Source organism: Fistularia commersonii, chromosome 21, assembly GCF_037954325.1.
Source record: "Fistularia commersonii isolate RoL2024-O1a breed Wild chromosome 21, RoL_Fcom_v1.0, whole genome shotgun sequence".
In the NCBI taxonomy this organism is placed as follows: Eukaryota; Metazoa; Chordata; class Actinopteri; order Syngnathiformes; family Fistulariidae; genus Fistularia; species Fistularia commersonii.
In genome coordinates, this window is record NC_141304.1 from 6,263,872 (window position 1) to 6,280,666 (window position 16,795).

The 16,795-nt window shown below is 40.5% G+C and overlaps 1 protein-coding gene across 6 annotated transcripts in view; it reads right to left on the reverse strand.

Annotated features, from left to right (window-relative positions):
* foxp1b (forkhead box P1b) overlaps positions 1–16,795 on the reverse strand; it is a 154,519-nt gene that overhangs the window by 42,734 nt on the left and 94,990 nt on the right. For 5 of the 6 annotated variants that reach the window (XM_086167869.1, XM_086167871.1, XM_086167868.1 and 2 more), the window contains exon 6: positions 10,198–10,302. In XM_086167869.1, the coding sequence (XP_086023995.1) occupies positions 10,198–10,302 (105 nt within the window). Of the gene's footprint in view, positions 1–1,155; positions 1,238–10,197; positions 10,303–16,795 lie in introns of those variants that run through there. The other variant, XM_086167872.1, reaches the window with a different exon arrangement.

Below are 16,795 nucleotides of genomic sequence, written 5' to 3' on the forward strand. Positions count from 1 at the left end.
CTATATTTCTACTCTGTGGAAAAGCATCATAGCTGTCAAGCAGGACCCGAGCTTTAACCGCAGGAAACAAATAAATAGACAAAAAAAAATTGAAGAACGTGATCACAACTTTCCCATCATTTCAGATAGATACACAGATTCACAAGTACCAGTATTCATACACTAAGATTTTAGGAAGGTATGAGCGATGACATTTACGGTGACTGAGTAGGTCTTCAACAAGGTTTGTGGTGATAGTGTCAAATATGGGGCTGTGCCAGGCTCTCTCTTGATAGAGTGTGACACCGAAAGGAGTGTGAGGATTAATCCAGGCCATAGCCTGAGAGCAGAGTTTGACTCACACTCAGAAATTCGGACAAACAACTATCGTGAAATACGTAATTGCGCAAAACAAACAACAATAATTTTAATAATAATTATACTTATAATAGAATAACTTTGTTATTAATATTATCATAATTATATTAGAAAATATTCACACACACACACACACACACACACACACACACACACACAATAACTTTCAATGTATTTCAAATGTCTTACTTTTCCTAACTCCAAAATTTTAGCAATGTGTCTTGTGTGTAATTTTTCTTCTATCAAGAACTTGTTTATGAAACTTTACAGATCCTGCTTAACGGGTTAGCTGGGTTCCAGCTAAGTAAACATGACAAAGTGTGATAAAATTTACTGTCAATTGGATAGTATCTATTGGTGTCGCTGAAAAACAAACTAAAAAAAAAAAAAAATCAACTTCAGAGAAAGTGAAATCCTTGATGTCTGACAACCATCAACAGCACAATTCATAAACCACAGCAATTTCACAAAAACTATCTCAAACACCTGTTTGAAATGCCAAGCACACAATTTATGATACAATAAAATTACTATATCTGACACCTGCATTCTATGTTTCTCCAATTATAACAACCCTGTAAACTGACAGTGTCTCAACACAACACTAAATCCTGGATCACAGCTTCCCTCATGCAAACAGCATGACAAAATTAACCAATTACAATGATAGAACATCAACGATAGGCAGACAATAAGCCTCCTTTTCTCTTTTCCCCAGTCAAATTAAATTGTCAAGTTTTTTTCCTTTTTTACAGAAGAAAGCTGGCAAAATCACAGAAATCAATCATATTGACAAACCTGACAAACTCCATTTAGCTGGCAGGGTAAACAGAGTGCTGGGCCACGCGGTGTGGAGTGAAGCAGAGCGGAGAGCGGAGCGGTGAGGGAAAGAGAGAGAGAGAAAGAGAGAGAGAGAAAGAGAGAGAGGGAGAGAGAGAGAGAGAGGGCGGGAGAGAATGGGCGGTAGGGAGAGGCAGAGAATCACAAGCAGGCAGGCGAGCAGGGAGGCTAAGAACAAGCGCTGCTGTACTGTGGACTCTCCAAGCTTCCTCGGGATACAGACAGATTGTGTGCACGAGGTTACTCCCAGGCTGACAAGATACAAAACTATCCAATCAACCACGCCCTTCTCCACCAATCAAAACCAGCCCACTAAACATAATCAATTCAAATGGGGGACACACAATAGGGAGCCCCGGGCTGGGCTGCAGGTGAACCCGTGCCTTTGTGTGGGTGCCCCTTGAAAAAAAAGAAGAAAAAAAAAGGGGGGGGAAAAAATGACCCGCTGACCTCTGCCGGAACTCCGGCCGTGCTATCTAAACAATGGAAGCCTAAAGAAAAGAGGCTCTTTAATTAAACAACAGATAAGTAAACACAGCTATCTACTGGAAAGAAAGAAAGCCGGTCCAGCTATCAAGCTCTTTATTGTTCTGTTAAATGGAATTGTTTACAGTGTCGGAACAAAGACACAACTCACATCACATGCTGAAAACAACAAATGCACAAACAACTCAGTGACTTTGCAGCTATCCACACATATTTTTTTCCTTTCAAGAGTCCGCGGCAAATTGTACGGCCGTTTCCATTCTAAAGCCAAACAATGACTTTTGGAGATCAAATTATGTCGCATCGATTAATTTGTGCACTTTCATACCGTTGCATACAAAGAGTTACGATGTATTGCCTGTATTTGCTCACAAAATTATCTACCCCGGTACTAATTTTTCCCCACACTTTTTATCCCTTATCCTAGAATCTGAAGCCGGAGAAAAGCCAAAACTACTTACATTAATAGCTAACATTACACCCGCTACCAGGCAATCCATTCAAATCCATCCCGATGAGAGCAATTAGCTGTCATGATATCATCACACTCTTTAACACCCATGTGCACTCACGAAGGACCACAGACAGCAAAGGGAAAACAGGATCCTGCCACCTACTGGAGATCCTACTGAACTAACCAGGGGGGGGGGAATAAAAGCAACTTTTAGCACACCAGCATGACTTCACGCTCCGACCGTTCAAACTTTCCCTTTCATTTATTAACATTCAAACAAATCTCAATCTATATGGATGATTTAGGTGCGGCTTGGACTTGTTTTTTACGTGTGAAAGCCATGAAAGAAGAAGTGCAACAAACTCAACAAAAAAACAGTGGAAAGGCGAAAGGGGACATTAACACCTCGCTTTGTTAATTATCATGAAAATAAACACAAAGCTGCATAAGAGTGCTCTAAATGCAGCTCATATCAGCAGCTATAAACCCTTGGCCAAGGATGAAGGAATGTTCACGAGATGCATTCCAGTCCGCAAACACACTGGTAAAATAAACAGAGCGCCTGCATAACAAGCCACTGCGCTCGTCCACTAATAACTAACAATGAGCTCTGCTGTCCTGACCTATTTAAATGACTGACTGGGACACCAAAAGTGTCAAAAGTGACAAATTCGATAAATAACATAGTGAATAATTAAGCGGGAGAATTTCTATCACTTCATTTATTTTCTATCAGACACTCAAGATGTCTCACACAGAAAGACACACAAGCGGGCATATACTCGAGCCTACATGGACACACAAACACAGAATGGTTGAGTCTATAGCCACACTCCTCTCCCTCTGCACTCTCCCTGGGGTGGTATGTCGGCATATTCTCAATAAAACACCTTCTTAGCAGTAATAGGCCACTGTTCTCATTTCAACACTCCCAAAGGCCTCATGATAAATTTAGCAGACACACAGTTCAAGCTTCTCCTCTCACACACTGTCTCTCTAATCCATTGCCTCTGTCCCTGTGCCATGTAAAATAATTACATATATGTGTCAATGTGATACACATTACATCGATATGTTCTTCCTCTGTGCAACAGAGATACATCAGTTACCTTGAGTCTTGAATTGTATCCCCTGTGATAGTTTACAGAGAATACTGAGCTATTGTGCTCATGACAGAGTGGATGACATTATAAAATACTCCCATTTCCTGCTTGAGTTAGAGTGAAAGTATGAGTTAATGTCTGGTCTGGCGTGAGCAGTGCTCCGCTCAGCTCTGGCTAAAGATAACGACACAGCTCCAATTACAAAGCCTTCCCAAAACACTAATACGGCCAGTGTGTAAGCCGCGCCAGAATGCCAACCAATGTCTTACTGCTGCTCAAGAAAAAGAAGGAGAGAACCAGAAAGGAAACACAGAGGTGGGTGGTATAAAACTACGCTCATTCTTTTTCATCAAAAAGCGCTGATGGCCTGCACAGCTGTCTAAGAAAACAAACAATGATTGTTGTGCGTGTGTGTGTGTGTGTGTGTGTGTGTGTGTGTGTGTGTGTGTGAGAAAAGTAAATCATTCTTTCCTGTTAGTGAGACAGAGTAGGCCAGGTGTGGACAGTATACAGAAGAAAAAAAAACAGTTGTTCCTTATGATATTGTTTTTTTTGTTTGTTTTGTTTCTTTCTTCTTTCTGTTTATTACAAATTGAATGAAACAAATGCTTTATTTCAAAATTTCTCTGTGCCCCCCTCCCACACTTGTTATATTAATTATCAACGCCATTAACTCAAAAAGTTCCCACAACTGATGTGAAAAAAAGCAAAAAAAAAAGAAGAAAAATTGTGATTTGAAATTGTGACTGACAGGGATACCAGTCGCATAAAGCCTTTCGGAGGTGGAGTTGTTCTGCATTTTTTTTTGCTGAGGACAAAACAGCGGACAAAAAAATAAAAGGTTAATTTTTAAATTGAGACCCAGACTTTCATTTTTACTTCACTTTTATTGATGTTCTTTGAGATGCCTTTTTTTATTTCCCTTTATTTTTTGAACTGACATTACTGATGTGTCACTGTCAGACCTTTTGTTTGAATAGCCAGGCTAAATTAATGTTTATTTAAATTGGTGTGAAAAGGCTGTAAAGTCACTTTTAATCTTCTGCGCACAACCCACACAACCTCCAATACTTGGAATAACTCACAGTTTAGAGGATGAGGTTATCCGTCAATGCATGAGTTACATTAAGTCACGCCTGACTCACAGTGTTTCTCCTGCTCCATTGTACATGGGTTTGGTTATTTACTTTTAATTTCAGCATTCAGGGACACATTGTTTAGTCAGCAAATGTGAAGTCTCTATTTGCAAAATATTTCCTGCGGTGATATGCCAGCCCATGTAAAGTGGAGCTTGTGTTTCAGTGTGGTGTGGTTAGTCAAAACAAGAACACTTTGGGGTTTGAGCAACATTAATTTAAGGAGGTGGGGGAATTTATATTTCTGTCTGGGTTAGTGAATGATTCATCTATGACTAAAATCATGCATTATATTAGTTGACAAAAAAAATAAAACGAGCGGGACATTTTATTATGAAGAAATTACAAGGATCCTGTTAGACTTGCCAGGAAAGAAATCATATTTGAGCGCCTGTGCATCAAGAATTAATCACATACCGAGAAACTATTAAAGTATGCAGTAATTCAGCCACCATTTTGTAATCGTAGATGTGGCAGTCAACAAGCAACACGGTAAACCACTAAACAGCATGGGTGGTCTCAAAGGATAAAGACGAGAACTGTTTTCGATGAGGATTTCAAAAAAATACAACAGTAAAATGTATGGCTGGGTGAAAATAATGGGCAACACAAATATACAACGCAACTCCCAAATTATATCCTCATGTTACTTAAGGTACTAATGCCTCTGAAACTTTCTCCCAGCTCCAGAAAGACTTTTTTTTTTCTTTCCTTTCACAAATATAAATTGAAAATCCGAATCCTTATAGTGCGCGAGGAGACCCGAAGAAACGGCATTATAAGCTGATACTGCCAGATTCGTATCTGTTTGTTTTGGCTTAGGTTAATTTTACAGACAACCAAAACATTCATCCATCCTTCAGCCCCTCAGCAAAAAAGGGAGTGTCAATCAGTTGAGAGCACAGATGCCTGACATCATGGTGGTTGGTCGAAGCATGACACAAAGATACAACAATAGCTGTCTGTAACCGGGTGGATGACTGAGTGGGGTGGAGAGGTGAGAGGACTCACAACTTGAAAGGAAACAACAGGCCTGCAATGAAAAATCCTGAAAATGGAAGAGTGGCTTTAACTGCTGTGACTGGAGTCAATTGGAGACACTTAGTATGTTGGCTGGGAAAGAAACTCCCAATACACCCCCCCCCCCCCCTCCCGCCGCCGTCCCCCGTCCCCCCGCTCGCTTGGCTGCGTGGAACTGGGACAGATGACTTCATTCTGACAGGATTATCCCAAACCTGGTTCTAATCTATACAGTACACATAATTCATTTTTACAACATGACAAGGAAAACAAGCTGCAAAAGAGACGGCCTGATCCTGAGGTTCCATGCAAGCATTGGCCTTGATGTTGTGTTGATCATGCCTGACAGATTGTATCACCTCAAAGCAGCACACGTGTCAAAATTACATTTCATTACAGCATCACTTTGGGAGTTTTCAGAGAGACGCACAAAGAGATGAACTCCTTTGGTGAATCATGCTCGCGGCTGATGAATTACAGGACTCCGCTGCTGAAGGCGCCCAACGGACAAACAAATATGTGAATGATATTTTCCCGAGATAATAAAAATGACAGCACGCCATTTTCCGTTTAGAGGTGAGGAAAGAAAAGGGGTGAAAAGGATGGTGCAGTTCAAAAAAAAAAATATCTGTATCATCTCTTGCCCTAGGTGAAACCATGTCAAGGAGAGACCGTCAAGATTTTGATTTTTAATGTTTTGAACCGAAAATACTTCAGATGTGAAAGCCCTTGTGGTGGGAATATGAATTTAACCCTGTCATTTTGCCAAAGCGTCCCGCGTGTAAAGCAATTCTCATTTCATCCGATCTCACAGCAGCTAACCCAGATCATCACCTTGCTAGTGGGCTACCAGTGCTCTCCCGCTCTCCCATTTTGGGCCACTGACTGACCGGGATGCAAAAACACCTCAAAATGCTGCCTCAGATCACCCTGCAGCACTGGCGGAGCTCCAGCTGACAGGCTTTGGCCTAGTGCTCTAATGACTTACAGATTGGAGCGCTGTGGTATACATGTGTCAGGACAATGCCATGGGCCTACTGCAAAAACAGTAGGAGAGGGAGAGAAAGAGAGCCGGCGGCTTCTCCTTGTCCTGTCAGCGAGAGGCTTGGCCCCTGGATTGTGTCACATCACGCTTCCCCCCAACAGACCACAAATGAAGGATGTGAAAGGCGAATGTGGCGGGGGGGGGCGGCGGCGTTTGGGGAGGGGTGCGCTAAAACTTGAAAGGCTTTCATTCTGTAAACTGAAAAGACATTATCTTCTGACCTGGAGATGGCCTCTGCGAGGGGATACGTTACAGTAAAACACAACAATAGGAAGGGAAAGAGGAAAAAAAAAAAAAGACTGGAGAAAGTAAGGATCGGAAAATTGTGTCCATTTTTTTAAAAATTACAACTTGCGAGATCATAAACTTGAAAGTAACCAAAATATGCTGATTGTCATTCAATTAAATTCTCAAGGCCACACACATTACGAACAACGAAATACCAGAGGCATAAACCCTATCTATGTCTTCAACTTAAGTTTGATTTGTCTGTTTCTCATATTAAATTTAGAAAATTATGACACATTTTCTCACTGTTTTTAGAGCAACCAGACCACCACAGCAATCCAAAAGCGGATCTGAAATTCATTTATTTTTGCCAAGTAGCTTTCACGTACAAGGTATTTGTTGTGGTTAAGCGGTGCCTCGCGGACAACAACAAATACTAAGAAAATAAGGTTAACAAAGGCAGAATTCGAGTATAAACTGTTACGGATAAAAAAAATTTAAAAAAAAAAAAAACACATTGTGTTTTCTAGCACAATGCTCGGACATAAAGGTAACCTGATTGTTCTATACTGAAAATATATATTGTTGCATATTGAAAATAAATAAATGAAAATACAACCGAGTGACCCCATACATGAGATCGATGCCATCCTAGGATACCCTGCAATGAAGCCTAGTTAGCTCGGGTTCACGCAACGCCACAAATGAGTTCAGATTCCCCTCCCCCCACCTTGATGCCGGTGGACTATCGGCAAGGGTCCGACAATGTTGTTCCTAATTACCTATTTCTCTACTCCTGATCCTGCGGCTGGCATAATTAGTTACCTGGGGCTGCAATCCAATTTGAAGTGATGACAAGAAAGTGATCCATGAAAAAGTAATAAGTTAAATCCAATTTCAGCCTGCCTCTAATTAAATGCACATGGAACTAATGAGTCAAACCCTACCATTTCACTGATAATGGTAATTAGCGGGGTGGGAGTTGCTGGCTCTCGTTGTTGTGCCACTGTAGGTGTAAAGTGGTAAAGGTAAAAAGCTGCATGGATTCTTTTAATTACACATGTCATTCTGTCAATGTAATTTACTGGCTTTTTGACCAGTCAAGTATGTTTTGCCGCTTCCCGGCCTGCATAGCAGCTGTTTGTGTATATCTACTCTGATTAAGATGCCTCTCGGCTGGCGAGCGGAGCAGCGGAGGCAGCTTCATCCAGAGGCCGGGGTGGGCTGCGTATGGTTAAGGGGTTGTAAGGGGGCACCCCTGTTGGAGATATACAACCAAAGAGCTATTTAATGTTGATCAAGGATTCCGAGGCTTGTTTGACTCATAGTTTTTCCCTTTACTACTCTATGCAGTCATGTTTTTTCAGATGTTCTGTATATACTGCGCTTCATTATTTTTGACTTGAATAAGAATGAACTGGAAAGTGAGTCACATCTCCAAATGAGTAAAAGTCTCTCTGCACATCTCCTTGTGCCTAATGGGAACACTGCTGAGATGAATGGTGCCTCGTCCACAGATCAGGTGCTTTTATGGGGGTGTCAGCTTACTACACAGCCTCATAATTGTTGGATCATGTCTTTTGATGACCCAGTCCAGCTCAACAGAGAATCATTATCCAGGGCTCTGTCATGGAGAGGGTGAATGTTAGGTGCGAACAGGTTTTGTTCGCCAAAGAGGAAGTGAGCTCAAAATCAGATTCTGGCGTTTTGCGGGATTTGTTTATCGGCGAGTTAGCGAGAATCTCAGAATATGAAGATGCGGGAAAAACGAAAACAAATATGACGCAGTCACAATGCCGCAATGGCGCACCGATGTTTACGTATTAACATTTGTCGCTATGCTGTTGGACCGTGTTTAATTAGTCAAACGTGTAATTCATAGATAAACATACACTTGTCTGGGTTTGCGGCTTTTTCATAATGGTTTTCAACCCCGCAAAATATTACACCCCACATTAGACAGCAGGCAATTTACGGTACCAGTAAAGACACTGAAGCAGGCCTGTGCTCTTTTCATGAGAACGGAGCAGGAGAAGGGGTAACGGGTGGGGGTGGGGGGGACTCTCTTTTCAATAGCTGAGTGACAGCTTGGCCAAGCTCTCTGTATACATTAATAAATTAGAATTTTAATTTTGTCTTTGTCTGCAAGAGATGGTCTAGTACTTCACTATGTACCAACAACTGGCTGTATGCTGGAATCTGCCATTGTGGTCCCTTCTGTTGACCTCTGCAACACAATTCCCTACCAGGCTGGGGAAACTGTTTAGTTTGATCCTTTCAACTTATTTGAATCCTGACAAATATGCACACAACTGAAAGGTCATCACAGTCATATTTCATCCTCTGGAGCTATTCTGAAGACATCTGCACAACAAAGAGGCTTTTTCACAACCTGACATTAGACCTAGCTGCTACAATAGCTCATTAAAAAGGGCCCCCAATGGGATAGTCAGGGTATTAAATATTATATATATACACACATAGAAAACAGGGCCTCTGTATTAATTACCAAATATGCCCTGAAGTCGTTTGCAATTTCAAACTGTCAAAAACAACCAATCCTTGTTGAAACAGAGATTTACATCTGTGACCCGGCTGATCAAAAAGGAATGTAAATATTGCACCTGACACACCATGCTTTTGAAAATTGAAGCAGCACAAAAAAGTGAAATATGTGTTTGTTTGGTTTTTTTTTAAATTTTCTAACGTCTTACTAACTGATATGGATAGATAGCTAGACAGATAGATGTCGCCTAACTAATCCAACCACTAACCCTTTTTACCTGGGCCACCCATCCCTTTAGTGGACTGCTCTATATCTCCCCCTGCTGCTTCTGTTTGGGACCAAATGCCTTTTTTTAATGTTTTCTTTTTTTCTTTATTATTGTTCATGATATGCCTTCACTATATGCACAAACGGGTTATGAGAGGATAACTAGAAAGCGTGGCACTTTCCTTTACATGGCCAGACACATTGCGAGAGGACTGTAGCACTTTCACTTCTTTGTCCTCTTCACCCTCATGTACACACTTTCTCCTGTGTAATACAGAACTCGCACGCTTCTGAGTCTAAATAAAGCGAGGAATTTGCCCAACTAGCGAAGACGTATATGTAAATGCAGAGGAACAATCCTGGATGAAAACATGTGACCCGAGGTGGCCAACCAATCATTTTTTTCCTCACAGGACAACCCGACATCTCTGAATTGTTCGTTACTCTACGTTGCTGTTTCCATCGAGCGATGTCAAAATTTGAAAGACAAACTGAAGTGTGCTTGTGTGTCGCTAAATCCCACGTGATGCATGAGTGTACGTAACTGAAAATGTTGCTCTGTCACTTTTAATTTCCTGTTTGTGAACTAGGCCCAGTGTTGTGCTTTTCTTGCACACTTTGTTCTTCTGAAAGTTGCACATGCTCATATTTTTTTTTTTTGTCTTTTTGAAGAAGACAAAACCACAAGTGGCAGACCGATAATTGTCAGTTAATGAATATTTGAGTGTCTAAGAATGAGAAAACATGAACAGTACCTGCAAGCTTTGCTGTTTGTCATTGGCTTTGGGTGATTTACAGCCGGTATTTTGTTGAGACGGCTGATGTTGATGGAGGAGTATCTGCCGAGCCATTTGGAGAGCCTGAAAGGAAAAAAAAAGGAGTTTAAAATGATTTTATACAATAAAAGGCAGAAAAGCAGATAAGTTCCAGAGAAATACTTTGATGCGTATTATCGGAGCCAATGTTGTATCCCAAAACAAGAGTATTACACTGAACATAGATAAAAACATCACACATCATCTTTTCATACTCCCTTTCAGAGAGACACGGCTAAGGTTGCCTGTAACATCTTTTTTGATGATCAGAAGAAACAACCAATTCATAGAGTAAGAAGAGATCCCTCTAGAAAGGTTGCATTTACACCAAACACATATTGTCAGACACTTAACAGTGCTTTTGATTCTCCCTTAGCTCAGCCAAACTCCCATCTAGAAAGCAAATAAACAGTTTTATGGCTGCTTCAAATATCTGTTAAAGGACACGGCCTTCTCAGTGGAAAACAAAATACAGTGCAGTCACATGTTTATTGCTCTAGCTACTCCCTTTTCCCTTACGATAAATAATCAAACATGCCATCCAGAGCAAACAAAGCTGGGGAGAGCTGGGGAAAAAAAACACAGTGGTCTTAAAAACGGTCAGCGATACCAAGAAAAGCAAGCGTCGTGTTCCCACAGTGAGCTGGCCAGCCTCACACCTTCACCAGTAAACCATCTGGGTAAATAACTGGCTTCATTCTTTCCATGATCCTCAGACAATTGCTCCCACAATTAAACAAACGGTCCGAGGCACATCTCAGCTCACCTCGCAGACAGGCAATCTATACGCTTCCCGGCCAAGCGATTGGAGAAGTTGAAAAATTGGGAATACATGTGCTATAAAGTTTACAAGAAGCTGTTGGGAGAGAGAGAGAGAGAGTACAAAAGCTGGAAAAAAGTTACGCTGTTTCTGTGAAGTAGTGAGTGAAGCGAGTGAAACACTATGTGAAAGTAAAATGTCTACAGGGAGAGGGTAAATTAAAAGCCCTGGGGAAGGATGAAGAGATAGAGATAACTTTGTGAATTGATCTCAGTAAAGTCAGAAAATACTTTAAGACGGAGAGGAAAAGACTGTTTGAGCAAACAGCTGTGTGATGGTCTATGTGTGGGTGTATGAACTGACCCTCCCAAACACACGGCTGTCAGATGACATCATGAGGCATAAATATGACCACAGACTACAAAGAGGCCACACTCCTGGCATTTAACCATGCTTCACTTTTAAATTCGTATATTCATTTCTCCCTGTCCAATTTTCTCCTGTTTCTGAGCTTTCATGTGAACAGCAGCATACATCATTTTGCACGGCTAATCGTATTGTGGTTTGGAAGTTTTGGAGAGGATGTAAATGTAGTCATTAAAAATGTGTATAAATTGAATCAAGATCTCGAGGTCAGATTTCCCTCAAACATGTAATTTCATAATTTAGGCATCTTGGCGCTATTGGGGCACATAATGCAAGGTGTGGCCCAGAAAAGAACTAAAAAATAATTCTGTATCATTATGTATTTTTCTAATCAAAACCTGGAGACCAATATTACTGTTAAAAATACATCTTAATCAATATTATTGACACTTGAAAATTGGCAAAAAATGTTTTGATAGAGTATAATTTTTGTATGCTCTTCGTGATAAGTGATGATTCTACAGATATCAGTTTGCCTATTTTGCTTGATACAACAGAGTACTGGGTGACGATTGCATTACAATTAGAAACAGGAAAAACCTGTAAACAAAGAAAATTGACGACAAAGACAACTAGAATCGAGTAAAAAGCTGTCACATTATTCTGACCGCAATAACCTTAGGTAGATTGAACAATCAGTGATACTTTGCAAGACATGACTTGGGCATTGGCTCACAAAATCAAGTTTTGATAGAACAAAAAGTACACACATATGCACATACACACATATTCCATCAATGTATTAGTATTGAGGTATCATAATATATTGCTGTATCAATATTTAACCCCGCTTAATATGACAGCAGAGAAAATAAATACATTTCAAAAGCCAACAAAAACAACCTTTACAAACAAAACTGTTCATAGGAAAAATACATAGATAAATGGAAATCGTTTCATGTTTGATAGAATGCAGAATCATTGACAACCCCTGGCAACAGCTACAGCATGTGCCTGCGAAGAACATGTTGTTATTTGTGATTGTGTTTCCTGAAAGTGCTTTCACTGGTCAATTTAACTTGAAATGAGAGTGAGAAAACTTAGATCAACTCCAACATTAGAGAAATAAAGGAAAGAGCATTGGTATTATGGGTATCGATCGATCCGTCCATCCATCGTCTGCGCTTATCCTGCACTCCGGCTTGCGGGCAAGAGGCAAGGTACACCCTGGATTGGTGTCATGATCAAATCAAAAATATTGATAATAATAACTAATATTATTGTTATTATTATTATTATTACATCAGAATCAAGAAATTTTGTCAAACAGATCTAAATCAATGTGACAATTTTTTATGCATAAAACATATACCTGATGCATTTGAAACAGAATCCAATCTTAAATGTTCAAACTTTTGGGGGAGTTTAGGGGAAGAAAAACAGAAATTGTTACCTAAAGGTTACAAATATGAATACAAACAATGCTGTAAATGCTTCCATTTAATTGTTCTTGAAAAGTAAATAAAAGTAATGATTATGTGACAGTACATTCAAAAGATATATTTTTTCATCTCGACACGAAAAAATAAATTGTAATCTCAATGGTATCAGAATAAGGCTGTTAATACTGGCCTAACAGTGTTCCAGTGAGCAGGCAACGATACAAGATGAGAGAATTATATTGTCAGATAAAAAGGATATAAAAGGAGAGTGCCGAGTATGCTGACGGCATGTTTGCATTACAAAACCACAGTTTGAGCTGGTGTGTCTTCAATGGCCTAAATTAACTGATCTTGAACTGCCACTGCATTGTTTACATAGCATCCACTCCCCCACTTTAGCGTTCTTCCTTCCTTCTGCTCTGGAATGTATCTCCTTTTGAACTTCAATCGAGAAGGTATCAGACTTGATAAAGCAATTCAAGTTTGATGGTAGCATTAGTAGCATTAGTCAAATCTTATAAACTATTACTATAACTACTAACCGGCGACATAAACAATTCGCAAATGCAGGGAAAATAACTTAGCCTGGCAATTTAAATGGTCATGATTAGCTGATATATAAAACCAAGTAATATGCAAGTATTGGTTCACTAACATTGTACCCTGAGAATTTTCAAGAATACGAAGCTTTCATTGACGAGAACACATTTAATACACACACAGCAACAACCTTCTTCCCTTTGTTTGAGCATACAGCAACGGCTGTAAATGGTTGTAAACTTTGGAAACTGTTCTTGCTGAATAGATAGAAACTGTTGAGCCCAACTCTCATTATCCATTCACATGCATTAGTTTGTTTTACATACTAGCTAAAAAAAGACACACTATACAAAAAGGAAATAATCCTCCGGGTACCATTGATCGGAAAACATCCCCGTGCATCTTTATCAGTGACAAACACAGAAAAATTTAGTTTCCCTGTCATTTGAAATCCTCCCCCCCCCCGGTTTCAAATGTGTTCAAAGGTCACCGTAGTCCAAAGGAACTTAAAGGAACTTCCTCAATAAACAACACACACTATTATCTGCATCTACTTTCACTCCGTATTAGTTATTAGAGGCAGGAGCGTCTCTTATGTCCCTGGGCTATCAAGCTGTGATAAGAGAACTGCTAAGTACTGGATGTCTTTATGTGCAGTCTGCACATGTGGATTATTTACAGGCTTTGGGGTTTCCTGCTGCTAAAGCCAGCTCTGGGTGTCTTACAAATCCCAGCTCAGAGCATTGCCACACAGTCAAGTCTGTTTTCTGCTGAATCCCTCGCTACACATGATCCCGACGATGAAGGAAACCCGAAATGTTTTCGATATGCCCATCTCTGCCTTGACCTAGCCTGACAATGAAAAGCGGTGCCAACAGCCCAAATCAGAGGGTTCTGAAAGAATATCGCACTTATTTGGAATTACTTCTTTCTGAATGACGGACAATACTCAAAACGAACTGTCGGATTCCCCTTGTGGGGATCAATAAAATATTATCTTAAAACAAGTGCAACTCGAGGGAGAACATAAAAAGAGACTCAAGTAAAGTTGGGAGTGAAATGATCAAGGGGGGAAGAATCCCCAACACATGACAAAACAGTTAAAAATAATTTGTGCCAACATTTGTTGTTTAGTCACGTCAATGAACAGCCCGATGTGTTGAGTTTTGCAACTTCTCTTGCCACATATGGAGCAACACTTCTGTGTGAAATGGTTTGAAGCAGATTGTTCCTAATTGCAAGAAGATGTGCGAGCAGGTGTAACTCGATGCCTGCGGCCTTAAAGAGAAGGGGAGAAAGAATAAGACATGCAATTGTGTTTCTACACTCATCTGCGAGGATCCGTGTGTGCTTGTGCGTCGGTATGTTTAATAAAAGCAATGTTTTACCAAACCTTACTCGGCAGAACAGGGAATGCCAGCAAAAACTCGGGTAAGTTCTTTAAGTAGTCGAGCTCAGAAGACACCGGGCCCTCTCACTTTCCGTCTCTGCGGGGTTTCAACAGCACTTGCCTAAATGTCAAAAGTTATCAGCTTGACTTTCTGACTGATCGCAGATTTCAACTTGCCAGCTATATTTTCCCCTCCTTTTCCCCTGTTGTGTTTTCAGAGATGAGACCCTCAGTTACTCATTGGGGGTTTTGGCAAGTCAAGACAACATATCCGACTCTAGCAACCCCCTTTACTGAGGTGAGTTAAGTGTTGAGCTGAAAACACTTTGCTGGCATTGATACAGGACCGTCTAAGTTTTATAAACCGGGCCAATAAAGCCACTATCCATCAAGATTGAAAAGTTGAGCCGACTATTTGAACCTCGGCTCAAAACTGATAACAGATTTGAATGTAATCACGACGATGGTATGCCACTCTCACTACTGATATTTGATTTGGAATTGATGTGTGTTTCCGGGGGCTTGTAGTCGGAATGTCCACAGAAATGCAAGCATGTCATCCGAAAGGCGATGAGGAGGATGTCTACTTTTTAGCTCATTTGTATTTAACTTTGTAGCAATAATACAGGACTTTATCTGCAATGCAAAACAGGGAGAGTCTAGTTTTCCATTAATTGTACGATTTAATGTAAATTCCAAAAGCCACTTCGCATGCAAAACAACCCACACTGTTAAAACTTTGTGCATAACAAAGTCCTTGCAACAAGATCTCCAAATTGTATTCATTTAGAATTCCTAAATAAATCAACTTCTTATACTCATTACAAAGATTCACAGTAATTGTTTTCTACATGTCAAGTAATGTGTCAATATTTATGACGACACAAAACATTTCAAACACCCTCATTTAAACAATAAGTCAGTCCGCTCGTGTAGAATTAATATTTTGACTTCCATATAATCCTGTTTGTTTGCACAAACCCCATATTAGGAAAATCTATCATCTGAATTTAGAGTTTTTAAGTTAAAAATAAAACAAGACCGAAGCAAGTATTAACTGTGAGAGGAGGTCGAACACATGGCCTGAAATTATGATGGAAGGAGGGGAATGGTAAGTTTGCTAAGTGTGAGACGGCGGCTTCCGGAGAGGAAGATCGCAAGGGGAATGGAAGTAAAAAAAAAAAAGGGGAATATAACATCGATGAGGAGGAGGTTGCACGAGGTGCAAAGGGGAGGATAAACAGTGCCCCAACCAGGAGGTTGGGGTGCTTGGAGCCTGGTACAAAGGGGTCACCCCCACCCTTCCACCCACCTTACCCAGCGAGGTCAGCTCAGCTATGCAGACTTGACAGCTTCCGTTTGCTGTGTGCTCAGCATTTGTTTGGATTCCCCGGCCTTGCTTAGCCAGCAGCTTAACAACAGATGTTAAAAGAAGGCCTCTGTTGAGAGTGAGTCTGCATTAGAAAATCAGACCAAGGAAAGTACACAGGCTGCAGACAAAACACACAGACACACCACAAACACTCTTATGCAAATTATATGGATTGTGAGAGTTGCACATGCAGCAAAGGGGAGAATAGTAAATAAGGTTTTGCTTGCCGCAAACAGTGTTTTCATTTTCCACAGAAAATGATGCAAAAGACAAGGATATGAGACGCATCGAGCGGGATTCGGGGTAACATCTGGACAGCGTTGTTGCTGTTGATTATGCCCGGCGACTTTGTGAGACGATACCCTTACTGTGGAGATCTCAATGAAACCATTTCGCTTCCCACTATTATTAAATGAATACTGTGTTTATTGCAGTTTTAGTGCTGTGTACACTCGTAAACACCCTCGCAGCGTACAAGAGGAGCTGTCAACTAAATATTGTTTCTCTCATGAGTCGCTCTTCCACCTCAATTATGCCTTTCAACTTCACAGACTCAGTATGATAAAGTGGCAGTAAAAATCATTCACATTAATACACCATTGTGCATCTGCTGCTGAAGGTAATTAAAGAAGTAAATGACTCATAAGAATAGACATATTAGCCACAAA